This window comes from Alosa alosa, chromosome 8 (assembly GCF_017589495.1).
Source record: "Alosa alosa isolate M-15738 ecotype Scorff River chromosome 8, AALO_Geno_1.1, whole genome shotgun sequence".
NCBI lineage: Eukaryota > Metazoa > Chordata > Actinopteri > Clupeiformes > Clupeidae > Alosa > Alosa alosa.
The window spans coordinates 13,850,017-13,866,284 of NC_063196.1; the positions used below are offsets into that span (position 1 = coordinate 13,850,017).

The window sequence follows — 16,268 nt, forward strand, 5'->3', positions numbered from 1 at the left end:
TTGGTTGTGAATGCCTTGTTGCATGCGTGAGTTGTGGCTAAACAGCAACTCGCTTTGTTATACAGAGTTTACTTGACTTCAATAAAGTACGGGAAGTTTCCCTCGAATGTGACAAGAGTGTCCGGAGTATCACAATACTATCGATATTAGAACAGCCGATACATAATTACAAATTCAGTAGGATTAAAAGAAAGCCAAAATAAATATTCATCATCATCATCATGGCTGCATTTCCAGTATTGGCGATAAGTAGTCGTTTGTCCACTAGATGGCGCATCGTTGCAGTGAGACGTAATTTTGTTGGAAGTTAAAAGTGGGTTGGAAAAACAATGGGCGCTTCCTACAAGGACTGTAGTTTACATGAGAGAACGTCCTAATAAGGATAGGATGATGTTCACATGAAATGTAATTCCCATTTCTTCTTGAAGCGAAATAAATCTGAGGATGTTTATCGGACATGCTTGGTTTTACTGCATGGCAATGTTAATCTTATAATATCAATAAGGACCTAGGTAATGTTACCGTTAGCGTTGGTTGAGTGATGGAGGCCAATTTGATTGATTGCATTTGTAGAAAACTATAAATGCGGTTATACCAAATAAATTGATAGCAGCACTGTAATTGTATCTTTTCGACTGTCATTTGTTGCACGTGCTACAAAAATCATTCTGTGAAATGGAAGATTTACCAACATTACACCGGTCTGATACAGTTTTGCCTATACTGTACATGGGTGAGACTGAGACGCCTGTTTATTTTGTTTTAAGTGCGTGCAGGGTGTGAGAGGGGGATCGATGTGCTTTGATTACAGCTTGGTAGTTGTAGTCTGTGAAATTAAAAAGCACGTGTGTGAAGTATCCAAACAAAGACACCTTCATTTCATTATGGCTGCTTTAGCAACACACCTTAAGCTACTGTGTAGTGGGTCCCATTTAGAAGTGGCTACTTCATCCGCGTTCCTTGACTCATGGAGCTGCGTGAATTTTATTACAACTTTTATATACGATATGGCAGTTTAAGTCTGCTTGATACTGTAAGGCGTAAGCCATTGGTTTCAAAGGAGATTTTATTTGTGTTGCCAGCATAGCCTATTGACAATTTATGTTGTAAATAGGCCTACCTTATAAGCCTACCTGTAGCTTAGGGAAGCTAACAGCTTTCTATTAGGATCTAGTTTGTTAGTTACAGTTTTGTCATAACTCCCTGATGCATTTTGCATTTAGAATAGCCAGAGCGTGGATATCTCAATCGAAAAATTAAACAATATCGGTGCCTATGGACTAGGCTGGGTGAACCCAGCCTGATCTGCCCGCTATTTATTTTTTGATTTCTTAAAAGATTGAGCTTGGTCTGGTGAAAGCCAGACTAGCCATGGGCCTCAGTTACACAATGCAAGGGAACATGAATCAGCCTATATTTGCACGAACAATAACAGACAACAGCTCTTCAACTTTGGCCCGTTAAAATGTGTATGAACAGTCTAGCGACGCATTTCATCAAGGCCCATTTGGACATGTCAGTTATTTGCACCACTGGTTAGATGTAAAACAGCATTTCGTTTCAGACTACTGTTACTTAATTTGTGCATTAACAATAACGTTCCAGACTACTGTTACTTAATTTGTGCATTGACAATAAAGTATTACATGAACTAAAGATGACTAAAATCTTATGTAGAAGAAGAAACATTCACAAAAACTCCATCCATCCAAAAATGACCTTTGTTTTTGATAGCTGTTGAAAACGGCGTGGAACTGACAGAAATGTTTTTGTTTATAAATAAATAAATAACATTATGCTGATACCTTTTGCTTTTCCCAAATACAATGTAGCCTACAGGTGTAAGTGACCTTTCATCAATCCAGTTGCAATGGATGAACTGTGATGAACTGCCCTACTTGTGATTGTTTAGAGATTTTAAAGGTTTTATAACAATGCTACATCTTCTTAGGCTATTCTACAATCTATTCACCTTTTCAGCACCAGTAGGCTACTTTCTGTGCAGCCGCACACACACACTTAGGCATGCCAAACAAGCATACACAAAAGTTTCAAGAGTGGGGGATGGAGTAAAATATGGAGACAAATTGAAGTGTGATTTATTTTCGCGGAACGGATGTACAGGACTGAGCGGCGGTCATATTTTGTATCGCTATGCGGTAGGCTACATCTACAAGGATACAAGGATACAAGGAAGTTTATTGTCACATGCATATAGTTACTGGAAGTAAGAAATGCAGTGAAATTATGTCTGGTGTCAGCCTATTTGTGCATTTAATGGGGGTAAAAAGGGGAGTGCAGTAGAAGAGGGGTTTAGTAGATTATGAGACAATGGCAAGGGCATGTGTGTTGGAAAAAAAATGGTGGGGGAGGGATTGAATGGGATTGGGTGGGGGAAGACCAACAAGGTGGGTAGCAATGTGTGTTGGAGAAGATCCTGAAGACAATGTGCTGTGTATGTGGGGGGCAGTGTGCACTGTGGCAAGCAAGTTTGTGATGTAGAGGAGGCTTACTGTAAGCAAGCAGTGTGTGTGTTGGGGATGGGGGTGGGGTGGGGTGTGTGTGTGGGGTAGGGGGGCAGTGTGCTGTAAGTATGTAGAAAGGCTAGGCAATCAAGGACATGGGGTAGATGGAGGAGAAATCAAAAATAATAAATAAAAAAATAAATAAAAAGTGTGCAAAAGTTGGAGAAAGTCAGATATGTGTGTGTGTGTGTGTGTGTGTGTGTGTGTTTTTGGCGTGTGATGAAATAAGAAAATAAATAAAAAGGTCTGTAGCATAGGGAGAGGGATGTAAAAAGTGCTAAAAGTCTTGTAGGTGTGTGTGGGTGTGTGTGTGTGTGGGTGGGGGGTCATGAGTGCTGAGGAGTGAATGAGTGCAATGAGTGCAAAAATGTTTGAGTGCTAGTGTGAGTTCAGAGTTGGATGGCCTGGGGATAAAACTTCTCCTGAGTCTCTCAGTTCTGGCTTTGTGACTACATAGGCGCCTCTTCTTGATTTCAGCGGTAGGAATAATCCATTGTTAGGATGAGAAGAGTCCTTCAGAATCTTTTTGGGCTCTTAGGAGTACTCTTCTGGAATAGATATCTTGTAGAGCAGGGAGTTGAGTTCTTATAGTACGTTCAGCTGAGCACTACTCTCTGCAGAGTGCTACAATCTCTAACTGTGGAGTTCCCATACCAGGTGATGATGCTACCAGTTAGAACACTCTCAACCGCTGAAGTGTAGAAGGCCTTCATGATGGATGTAGAAACTTTGAATTTCCTTAGCTGACGAAGGAAGTAGAGTCATTGTCTGGACTTCTTCAGAACATATTGAGTGTTAACAGTCCATGTTAAGTCTTCAGTAATGTAGACTTCATCTAGTTAATAAAGGTGTTCCATTATTTCATGATATGTCCATGGCAGACTATGTGACAGTGATACATAGTACAGGGAGATGGATGTTTAGAAGATGTTTGCAGAACACCTAATCATGATTCACTAAGAACACACCACAAAAAATGCCCAAACTTAAGGATTTACTGACAAAGCAGTCTTCAAATGTGTTTATTTCAGTGGATTCAGATTTCAGACGTGACGTCAGCCTCGCCTCATCTGACCATTCCACTTATCTCCTACTCCCATATGCTATCTAACAGATGACCCTGTGCAATAGTACAGCACACACACAAAGGATTTTCAATGCCTCAGTCAAATTCAAGAATTGTGACACCAGGCCAGCCATTATGCTACATACCTGTAAAATAAGATGTCTAGTGTAATGTAAAAGGGTCATATTACAGGTGAACATTGTCTTTGTTTTTTATTTCTCTTACCAATTAATTGACTTGTAAATTGGAATAACGCTGCTCCTGAACAATATTAAAATGACTGAAAAAACAAAAACAAATCAAAGATCTAGATGAAGTCAGGAAATCACAACCATCTGATAAGTCATAATGTAAAATGTAATGTCTGAATACTATTTTTTTTTTTTAAAAAAACAATACACCTACAGTATATAATATATTTCAGGTAAAAATCGAAATAGTGGCCTAATGAATTTCCAAGAGTAATGATTGCCCCTCTTACGTAATCAAAGGCACGGAAAGAAGGAGGGCTATCATAGGCTATAGAAAAATTACACCTGCGCATGACAGCCTATAACAAATCAAACGAGCCCAATTTAACATTTCAGCATAACTATTTAATAATACGTGTAAAGTTATTCTTCATGATAGACACATATTAATTTTCTTTAATATAGCCTAGGGTAGGCTACTGTATGGGTATTGATTTTTAATGAAAAGAAACAAAGGAAGGTGACGTCAGAGTCAATACATCCTTCCATAACCCACGTGAGCCCAAATGTATTTATTGATAGGCTTACGTATATTCAGCCAAGTGGAATATGTCATTTACCTTTTAGACAGTTAATAGACTCAGTCTTGCCGTAAAATCGTCTGGACTTTTGACTGTTTTCCCTAGGCTGTGTAGGTGGTGACGGTCGTTGCTGTGGAAGCAGGGCTGGGCGATTGTATGAGCTTTGCTGAGGTTGCGCCAACCAGCCTTTAGCGGCGCTGCTCTCGGGCTGGTCCAGAGCTGGTGGTGACAGTCTCATCTCTCCCATCGCACCGGAGATACCACAGCAGCCGAGTCCCGTGGATGGACATGGGAGGATTCGTCTTGAAAAGAGACAGTGAATACCCGGAGTGATCTCGACAGCAAGACGTGGATGTTTTAAGAGATTCGTTTGACACGTGTGGCAAAGCATTTGTGTCAAATTCATGGTGACATCATTTGTTGCTTTTGTGGGAGAAGCGGCGGCATCTGGAATGTTGTAGGTAGGTCGCGGAATCGGGAGTCATGATGCTCCTCTTGAGTCAGTAGGGATACTAAGACAAGGAGGATCTGTTGTTGTAGGGACCAATAGCCTAAATGTTCCAAATATTCAAACGTTATTGTGTGAGTGGTGCTACGGTTTCTTCTGTCAGTTCATTGAGGCTGTGAAAGGAATTAAACGCGCAAAGCGGTGCCGTAGACTTTCACAATAGCCTATAGCCCATACAATTTAGCCTAGCCGAAAGATTACACATAAAACCAGTGTGTAAACTAAAAATACTCTGTTTTATGCAAACATTACGAAATGAGGCGTAATAGTTGCATCCGAGGCATGCCGACGGCAAACGGGGATGGGCAGACAGACTGTCGATAGGCAGCATCCTGCCAGCCACCATGCAACACCAGTCGCACAACCTGGTCAAATATTTCCACTATCTCCAACCTATTTGCATCGGTCAATCGGTCCGTTTGCTCTCGGCCATGTTTCATACACATAGTTTAAAAAAGGCAAATTCGATCAATGTTTTAACACATTTAATCACCCGGCTATGATAGCGACGCGACGGCGCCTACCGAATTTGGATGCTGAATCACGGGGTCCAGCGAGAGTAGCCTATCTGCGGCCTGTTGTGACATGTGCCCTTGCAATTACGCTCAAACGATTATCGCGTTGAAAGGTTTAATCTCGGAATTTTGCTGATTTGGAACTATCATTAAATGGTTGCTTAATGATAGTTTCAGTCATAGACTAATGGCATTCCTTTGCCCACTTAATAGCATTCGATGAATTGTTGGGCCCAAAATGAAAGGCTACAATATGAAGTCCTCCGTTTAATTGGTAAGACGCCCTGTTGCACACATTGGCCAAAACTACCTAAAAGAAATAAACTATATGCAGTTAATTTCAGTAAATGGAATGGCCGTTCTGTAAATAGACCGTTTTATAGCCTAAATGCTGTATGGGAGGTTTTAAGCATTGAAAAAAACGTTTGTTTTTATACTACCCGTGGGACTACACCAGAGCTACCATTTGTAAATGAAAGAGATGGTTTATATGTATATATAGTAGATTATATACTCTAGATGTTAACTGTAAATTCATATAGCCTATAGTTCTGTATCAGAAATGCAAAAATCATCCATCCATCCATTCATTCATTCATTCATTCATTCATTCATTCATTCCCATCAACCTTTACTGACAATGGATCCATGCTCTCCAAGAATTCAAAAGGACTTTGGCGTGTCTCCCTCTTAAAAGATGACTGGATGACCTGCTTTAGAGAACCACAGCATCTCTCAGCAACAGCATCTTAGCCTGCGATGAGAATGCTCTAGTGTCTTGGCCTCATGCAACATAACACCCCCTGGGCCACACACAGCCAGCCCCGCAGCTGACGATGTGGATTTCTCTGGGACCGAGAGACCTGGGGAGGCAGGCATGCACACAGGCAGGCAGGGATCCAAGAGCAGCTGGTTCTCTGCTGGGGTGTAGGTGGATAGTGGGGTGAGGTACACACATTGGACAGCACTGTGCCCACTGGCCTATGGCACACAGATGTCTGTGACTAGGAGGGGAGTGGGGGGGGGGGCAGCAATCTGTCACAGTCTGGTTGTGTATGACCTTTGGCCATTCTGTGTTGCACACAATGTTGTCTCACACGATAGGCTTGTACAGTGTATCTTAGCAGTCTTTGCAGTAACTCGACATCAACATTTGAGGGACTGATAATCTACCATAGAGTTCAGGGAGCCTTGCCCTCCCCATCCAAGGTCTTCCTCCAGTCCCCCTCATCAGCCCTGAGGGACCATCATGGTGCCTACTACTGTAGGTCACCCAAACAGGGAGTCTTATAAGAGGTAGTGGTGCTTGTCACTAAGGGCAAGGTACTGTATGGAATAAAAGGTTTAAGCAGAATTCAGTTGTGTGTGTGTGTGTCTATGCAATGTGTCTGTCAATTTACTTTCCATTGCTTTAACCAGAACTACGCTCCTCAGTTTACACCTTTTTCCTCATTCAAAATGTGTGTCAGCATTCATTCATGTAGATGTGATGAATTGAAATGATGCTTTCGACGGAACAGATCATTCCATAGTAGTGACCATAATCCTGGCCTCCATGAGTAGTGCATTCAGCACAGCACATATCCTAAGACCCTCCCTCTATGTTTATCACTGCTACTACAGTGTGTGTGTGTGTGTGTGTCCACATGTCCATTCTGCCTTCATGAATCAGGCTTTAGCAAGCCAAAGCCAAAGCCTTAGTATGGAGATATTACAGATTAAAGATAAAATATTGAGATTAAAGTTAGAGAATTTTTGTAGCCCTCTGATACTATGGCCAGGCTGCCAAGCGTCAATTCTCCCTCATGTAGCATCTTTCAGATCACCCACCCTCCATCGACCTCCCCACCCCGCCCTGCGTCTGGAACGCTACCACCTAGTGACACTGCTGCCACGTTGAGTCTGTGTGGTGCCCCCGAAATAAGAGATCTTCACAAGGGTAGACATGAGATAGTAAGGGTAGGCGACAGGCAGGGGGATGCTGACGCATTTAGACAGGCGTTTAGGGAGTTTGTGCAGAGAAGCACGATTTCACAACGGTTACTTGACTTTTAAAATGATATCAACACTTGTCCTAAATGTGTCAAGTTAGAGAATCAGGAGCGTTGGAAACAAACCAACTAAACACAGCATTCTGCACTGACTTTGCAGCACAAGTGTATAGGAAATATTTAAGGGTCATTACTCGCATGAATAAATAGTGGCATGCAAATATACCATGTAATATATTCACTCCTCAAAAATCGAATTAATGAAATCTAACACTTAACCTTTAGTACGAGTGTTGGTAAAAGAGACCCTGTGTGATGTGATTTGTTGAGAATGTTTTCATAGACACATGTTGCCATGGAACACAACCTAGGCTCTGGTTGCCATGCCATAGCTGTAAAGCCATTTTTCCCTCCCCTCTCCTAAAGCATGTGTTTGTCTCGTGGTCAGGGTTGTAGTGGAGGCTAAACGCAAGTAAACACAGTTTATCCACCTCTGAAATTTCAGAAATAGTTTATCCACCTCAAAAGAGTTTATTCACCAAATGCAACTTTTAACATTCAGAAAGCACACTGTATTATCCACATTCACCATCAGCACACTAGGAACCATTTAATACCACTGGTATTGTTATAAACATTGGACAATAACTTCCACCATCATCAAACATGTTGATGATGAAGCTGAATGCTTCAATGCTTCAAAAAGCTGAATGGCTTTTTGAAAAATCCGATACTGCCTGGCGCAGTCCACCTTTCCGTGATCATAGAATTCATAGTTTACCCACCCCTTATTTTACCACTACACCCCTGCTCGTGGTGGCAAAGCAAGCACTGTCTGTCCTTCAGAGACCTCTCTGTTCCTCCTCCCTCCTGATTTTCTCCAAACCGCAAACACTCCGCTGACACTTGGGTCAGTCAGAGCGCTTGAGAGTGTTTGAGGTGGGGTAATTTGATAGGCCTCGTTGTCCGATGCTGGACACGGCCCTCCCGCAGGCCTGCTGTGTCCGTTTCCTCTAAAGCGCTGCGGCGCATTAATGCTAATACGACTCTGCCTGATGGAACACCAGCAGTGCCCGATCACATCTATTCATTTTAATCCATGTGTTTCCTGAGCAGACTGAAAAGATGGAGCTGCGTCCAGAGCTCAAAGAGCTTAAACTTCACCTTGTGACAACCTTCAGGAAATTCCTGTTCATTCTATTCACTGTAGAATAGGGAAAGTATAAAGCCTTATGAAACTCATTATTTATGTCTTTTGTACATAGTCTTGTACAAGATGGTGTACTGAATTAGGGACGTTGGATGTGCTGCAGAGTCATCAGCAGTTCTGTACATCCAGGGCTAATCTTTCCTCCCACGTGAGAAGACATTGATTAGCCGTAAAATGAAGTTGCCTGTAGCAACCATATTGGTATTGATCCTCTTTTAGATATCGGTGACTGAAATGGATCCGGTCATTTGAAAGCAGTTAGAGCAGGGACACCAATTACAGCTTGCAGACACCCTGAAAAAAACAAGCGATTACGTCTGCGTTGTTCTAGTCGTAGTACCAGAAATGACAAAAATAAATTGCATTTGCTTTTACATTTTTACTTAGAGGTATTGACTTGATTTGTTGTTATGTGTGTAGTATGCAATTTGTTTCTCCTGGTCCCTCGTCAGCCCATGAATGCAGCAGTTTTTGCTGAGTAAGAGAAAAGACACAATAGCTGGAAAGAAACACTGATCCCTTTTCATGAAGACAATGGAGGGGGTCACTGATCTCCCCAGATTGCAGATGCACGCTATCTTAATGAAAGTGGTGAAGCAGGCCCTGTGGAATGAAAATGAAGTCTCTGTGCTTAGTTATCTTTTTTGGTCTTTTACCCAGGATGCAAAGCGTGTTCTGGGCGGAGCAGTGAAGATGAGTGTGACATCATGGTTCCTGGTGAGCAGCTCGGGCATGCGGCACCGGTTGCCGCGGGAGATGATCTTCGTGGGCCGCGAGGACTGCGAGCTGATGTTGCAGGTGAGCCGGCCCCCTCCAGTGTACCCCACACTCCACGTGTCTGAGGCTGGACTGTAGCATAGTGTGCCCTATAGAAGATCAGCTGACTGTAACAGGTCTGGGGGTATGTCAAGTTATTGTCACGTACAAAGTTACATGTGTTCTTATTCTTTACACACCGAGGATGAAATTCAGTCTTGGATGAATTTTTCACCGCAACGAATTTCATCCTAGACTAATTTGTTTTTTTAGAAGGATGCCATAGGGCTCTGCTATTAGGAGTTATCAGACTACACACAACATTGATGTATATAATCTTTAAAAGCTACTGGGTTTAGTAACCCGCTCATTCAGCCAGCCTTCCCTCTCGTCTAAGTCAGGCTCCATCCACCCTGACATGAGTCTGATTGTCATTCAGACTCCATCTTACAGAGCTATCCCTGTGCCAAACACCACCTGCTGACTGATCCACTCCACCTTCTCTCTGACAAACATACCAGGTGCTAGTGTTAATACCAATGGTTGTCATCACTTTTATACACGGCAGTATGGATGCAGGGAGGGGGGGTTTTGCTGATGTGCTACTTCTGAAAGCTGATTACTGTGTACAGTATGCCTCAGGAGGGGGAAGGGAAGTATGTGTGTGTGTGTGTGTGTGTGTGTGTGTGTGTGTGTGTGTGTGTGTGTGTGTGTCATTTTGAGTAACGTCAGACAGACATGTCTGCATGAAAAGGGTGGCTTTGGAGGAGAAACCAAGCTCACAGGGTTGGTCTCATCTGCATGTGCTCAGAGCATGTGCTCAGAGCATCTCTGCGGTTCTGTTCTCATGCAGGGGGTTGCATTGCAGGTGTGGAGATGCTGTTTCAAAGTCAGATGTGTGTGTTGGTTTTACGACACCCACCACATTTAATGTTGAGAGAAATGCATGTTTTAAGCTTTTGTTAAGGCACAATTGTGATATGTCTCTGTGGACACTTCACTATGATGGAAACGGGGGGAGGGGATTGTTCAAACGTGTGAGATATAGCTGGTCTGGGAGCAGGAGAAATCAGTGGCTTGATTGGACAGGGCGTGTGATTCTGAAGGACACAATGTCATTCTCAGTGTGTTGAAGCTCTCTTTGATAATGCCATGGTGTTTTTAGCTGTTTACCCCAGTTAAATGTACTAGGTCCTTCACCTTGAGACATTCTGGGGGGGGGGGGTTGTTGCCTGATATGCCTGAAATACACAAAGAGAGCAAAGCCTTTCCTTTGGTTTTCCCCCAACTACTGTCTCGGACATTGCTATTCAGAATCATGGGTGGTCTGTCGGTGTTATTGATGGTTCCGTTGAACTGCTCGGTGGTTGCCACTAGCAACCAGGGTGGCCATTTTGCTGTGGGGCTTGACGTCATTCAGACAGAACTTCCACTCACTGACAGCTGACAGTAGAGGAGCATTTTCAGAATATATTTTAACATAGATTAGTTAGATTACTGACTGAATTGTGTCATTTCTGCAAATGAGACGTGTCTGAATCCTTCATGGAGGATTTCACATAGTGATTTAAAAGGTGTAAAGTTCAGTCTCTCTACAGAGACCTGTGTGACGTGTGCATCTCCTAGGAATCAACTGCGTAGGCTGTTGCCTAGCAACCAGAATGCTTTTTGGTTTGTCAACACTATCAAGTCAGAACACCTGGCTGAAGGGGGAAGCAGAAATCTCGATGATGCATATTGCATATCACACACACACACACACACACACACACACACACACACACATACACACACACACACACACACACACACACACAGACATACAGAGAGAGGGAGATGAAATGAGTGAAGATGAATGGAGTGGCAGTGACAGAGGCTGCACGTTTGAAGTGGAGGTCCTGAGTGGATAATGAGCTGAGAGCTCAACCAGCTAATTACAGAGTCATGGCCCAGCCATGTCCTCAAAGGACGAGTGGGAGAGACCAACAAACAAACAGAGGCCACTTCTGCCCAGAGGACAGGTCATCTACAGCACTGTCCAACAGTCAACACACTGGACTCTGACGAGGTCACAGACGTGTTGAAACGTTAGTCGGTTTTTGTTTGCACTACAGTAATTTCCTGTGTATTAGCTGCATTGTGTATAAACCGCAAGACAGTGTTTTAGCTAAAAAAAAAAAACCATATTATACCATATTAACTGCCCACATGTATTAACCTCATAGCTGAAGAAAATTTGCAAAATCAATGTATAAACCACGGTTAATAGTTGGGAAATTACGGCAAGTAAAGAAAGTTTAGAAAGTTTAAATCAGTGTGCTCCAGTCTGTTTTGTTTGTTTTAATAGTCTGCCAACCAACAGCTGTGAAGCACCTGATTTTCCAGTTTCAACTTGAGGATGTGTGGAGAATCCTATTTCACATCACATCTTTTCCATTCCATATGCATACTTTGTAGCATATGCAGTGAATAGTCACATATGTTAATCTGTATGTTGAAAGGTACCATCTGTAGACAGATATCACTATTTGGCAGCCGTGGCCTACTGGTTAGCGTTTCGGACTTGTAACCTGAGGGTTGCCAGTTCAAACCCCGACCAGTAGGAATGGCTGAAGTGCCCTTGAGCAAGGCACCTAACCCCCCACTGCTCCCCGAGTGCCGCTGTAGCAGGCAGCTCACTGCGTCGGGATTAGTGTGTGTGCTTCACCTCACTGTGTGCTGAGTGTGTTTCACTAATTTACGGATTGGGATAAATGCAGAGATCAAATTTCCCTCACGGGATCAAAAGAGTATATATACTTATACTTTATACTTATATTTTGTTTGGTTATGTTTCTGATCGCATCATAATATTCACAGCAACAAAGAGTATCGACTGATGAGTTTGTTGGTAGAGGAACCCATCATGAGTGTGGAGGGAGGTCTGGGATGACAGACACTACTGTTGAGCCTTCTGAAGGTGCCTGCTTGATAACCCCAGTGAAATGCTCACGAAGGCTGCTCTGTTGGCGATGCTGTTTTTTTTTTTGCAGAAAGGTTGCTTTACTGGTGATTTTGCTTTGGTTGCATTTTATGTTTTTTTGGTTGGGGATTCAGGATACAGGTGGTGCATATGGTACCGTGAAGGAGTGCCTTTATGGATCCTGGGTACAACATGCGGCGCTTTTGTGACTGCCGCCAGCCAACTGTGCATTGTCATTGTACCCTGCCTCATGTTGTGCCTTGTTAAATGGGCTTGGTTATGGCTTATTCCACTGTGAGAAACTCCCTACAGCACAAGGAATTTAACACTTCTCCCATGTATATCTGAAATTATTGACTGTTGTAACCAACTTGAACAGTTATATAGTGCATAGATTTTGTTGGGGCAGCTGGGATGCCCTTATTGTGACTAAGGGTCTGCTTGGCTCCTATCAGGGGACATAGCATTCTCTGACTATTGAGCATTCACAGTTACGCTAACAAGGAGCTGGTTGTGCTCACTTTCAGTAGCTTTGTCAGTAGCGCAGATGCTGAGCAGCCGCAGCAGTGCGATACGCCGTCCATGAATGACACAAGCCCTTACATTAGCTAATGCTTTGGAAGTACAAGAGGCCAAGCCAAAGGAGCAGCAGCTACAGTAGATCCCAGCAGTGCTTTGACATGGTAAATAATTCACTGCGGAACAGCAGTGTTTTCATTTCACGTGATGTTACACAAGGAAAGCACACGTGGATGTTGACAGGATCGTGCTCAGTGGAGCATTCTTGTGTGCACAAGCAAAAAACACTGATTGCTGTATAGGGTATATCTCATTCTATCAATTTGAAGATGCATAAAGCGTACCATCTACTTAAAGGTTGTATCAGCGATAGCAGGGATATGTCACTTCTGTTGATGTTCAAACAAAACAGAGAGCTAGCTCGCTATGTGCAATTAAAACTCTCCTAAACGCACATCTTGTCGGTTATTGGTTGAAACATTATTTATTTTGCCTTTGAGTAGTTGCCAACCCTTGTTGGTAGCAGTTGTTTTTGTGTACAGATCTCGGAGCCTAGGCTGCCTACAGAGACGTGTTTTTTTTTGACGTCCTGCGTTTGGGCCTTTTTTGGGCCTGAAATCGCTGATAGAACCTTTAAGCACTCAATCTCATACACACTTGTGAACTCCAATCAGAGATCCAAATAGTCCAATAAAAGTGCTGATGTTCCCACTGTGGTGTTCATTAAATAAATTAAGCAATTAAGTAAAGCAAGGTGACCTTAAAAGTGTTGTCGTTTTTTAGACAGTGTAGCTGTAGTAGAAACCTTCTTTCTCACAGAAATGTGCTGTGTACAGGCAAATAATTTGGCAGGCTGTGGTGTCGGTCTGTAAGACCACCCTATTGTCCCTGGACCATGCTCAACTTACTTGCAGATTGCGCTGTCAAGGAGAATTCCTGTGACTTTACTCTAAACTGGACATCTGTTTTTGCAGTGGCTTGCAGAGTATAGCAGCAGTCCATCTAAAGTATTCCAAAAGGGTTCCACGTCCAAGTCACCATGTAATTGTTGTATTATCGAGCAATTATATCATCCACTTGAATCACTGCAACAAGGAATCGATGCATAGCCTCCTAAACGTTAGATGCATCCTGGACTATAAAGTAGATTCACTCTAGAAATGTAGGTTATCCTATCTCTGCTTTATAGTTGCCAAACTTTCCGTATGACTGTGGAATAGGTTAGGTCATATATGTAGTGTCTGATTTTCTGACATCTCCATTGTCCTTTCCTCAGTCCCGCAGTGTAGACAAGCAGCATGCGGTCATCAACTACAACCCAGCCACAGATGAACACCTGGTCAAGGATCTGGGCAGTCTTAATGGGGTAAGTCTGATCAAGGTTGTTCACAAAATATGGAAATATGGTATTTAATGATTATATTGAAAGTTTTTACAAAGGTCTAAAACATACAGATATAGTTTAGTAGGCCACACCACAGTACAGTGCTGTAGGAAATAGAAAGAGATTTTTGAGAATATATTGGCATCCTTTTAACAAATATCACTGATGATAAAATAAATGAATGAATGAATGAATGAATGAATGAATGAATGAATGAACACTGTTGTAATAATTCTACATTGCAATAGGAGACAAAAACATATTCTACCAGTAAACATAACAGAAATGTCCAAATAGGCAGGGACAAGGACACAGGGCACAGGGACAATCACACACACACACACACACACACACACACATACACACACTAGCTATCCATAGGCAGCGGTTCCAAGGGAGCAGATCACCCCATGCTGGGAAAAGTGTGTCGTTTCAAAAAAGTGTGTCAAGCATCATCCTCATCGCCAGACTCTCTCTCTCTCTCCTCCCTCTCTTTCTCTCTCTCTCTCTCTCGCTTCTGGTCTGCATTTCTGCTGAGGCAGTGGTGGGCTCTGGCCTCTCACTCTGTCACCGTGACAACCTCTCAAACAGCTGAGGCTGCTTCTGTACATCTAGAATTGCAGTTTTTGGTAAAAAAAAAAAAAGCTAAACTAAATAAATAAAGTAAAACAAAATGGCCTCACATACTGTTCTATTGGCCATCCGGCTGTCAAAGTGATGTGCGTAGCCCTCAGATATTTCTACACGGGGTCCTTTGTGTTATGCTGATGCAGGCTTCTCTGGGCACAACAGCACTGGCAGTATGGAGGGAGTCCAACCCTTTGCTCTCTGTGCCCCGATGTGTCTCAGTCGATATGTCAATTAGCGCTGCGCTAGGCTAGCACTGGCTGCTGCTGCTGCTGCTGCTGAAGCCTCGCGCTGTGGTGCCTGAAGGAAAGAAATGTAGCCATCTTCAAACGCTCGTGGAGTTCAGTTAAGATTCACGCCCTGGCAGCTACTGATACTGCCTAATGTTGTGGAGAGAGATGTAATCTCTTCTTTCCGAGAGGCTTGAAGTGAACGTGTAAAAAAACCTTTCCATTTGTCACAGGGGTTGAAATTTGATGTCTGAGGCTATGGAGGCTAGGGAGTTTTACTTGGGCACTGACTTGACTTTTATCATATTTCATCAGTTTTACTGAGCAAACAGTAGCTTTAGTTGCACTGATGTGCTTACAGCAGGAAATAAAAGCATGGATTTATATTCCCCTGATAATGCCCAGGTCAGCAGACTACAGAGGCCATTTTAATGTCAGAGCACAAGGATAAACACAGTGATGACACACACTTACTTCAACTGCATCAATAGATGATGTCAATAATGTCACCATCACAGACTGTCTGCGTAGTGACAACAGTATGTTCATCTATGCATTCATTTAGATTCTTATATACGGTTATGTTCTTTTTGCAGACGTTTGTGAACGACCTACGAATACCAGACCAGACCTACATCACCCTGAAACTGTCTGATGTTGTGCGCTTTGGATATGATATCCTTTTCCCTGGATAAATTCTGACATGTTTACCACTAATGTGTTTGGTTACAATCTACAGCGTAGGTAGGTAGGTAGGAATTATCAAATTCTGAACTTCGTTTGACATTTCAAAAATCTTGAAAAGTCCTGGTAAGACTGGAACTGGAAGGTGATTCCGACAGAATTTGCAGTGATACTCAGATAGCCTGTGGGTACAGTCGACAAGCGGTGGATCTCTCAGCCATCAGCCATAATGAAAATACCAAGAAGCTTTCCCCCGTCATTCCAGTCCATAGCCTCTGGTTTGTGTACATACATGGTTCTTTTTTTAACCTCCGTACAGGTTATTGAACTTGAGCTCCTCGGGTGGGTAGATGTTGGGAGATGTTTGAATGTAATGGCAATGTTAATATTAGCTTAACTCAGGATTCACATTCCCATGTCTACGTCCTGGAGAGGAGTCAGCACAAAGTCCCGGAGGAAGCCCTCAAGGTGTGTGTGTGTGTGTGTGTGTGTGTGTGTGTGCGTGTGTGTGTGTGTGTG

General features: G+C 42.9%; 1 protein-coding gene across 5 annotated transcripts in view; it reads left to right on the top strand.

Annotated features, from left to right (window-relative positions):
• Window positions 1-4,375: 4,375 nt before the first annotated feature.
• Window positions 4,376-16,268, top strand: part of cep170bb (centrosomal protein 170Bb) — a 26,231-nt gene continuing 14,338 nt past the window's right edge. For all 5 annotated transcript variants that reach the window (XM_048250865.1, XM_048250870.1, XM_048250867.1 and 2 more), the window contains exons 1-5: window positions 4,376-4,824; window positions 9,248-9,385; window positions 14,101-14,190; window positions 15,662-15,740; window positions 16,159-16,217. In XM_048250865.1, coding sequence (XP_048106822.1) covers window positions 9,281-9,385; window positions 14,101-14,190; window positions 15,662-15,740; window positions 16,159-16,217 — 333 coding nt within the window. In that variant the 5' untranslated portion in view covers window positions 4,376-4,824; window positions 9,248-9,280. The remainder of the gene's footprint in view (window positions 4,825-9,247; window positions 9,386-14,100; window positions 14,191-15,661; window positions 15,741-16,158; window positions 16,218-16,268) is intronic.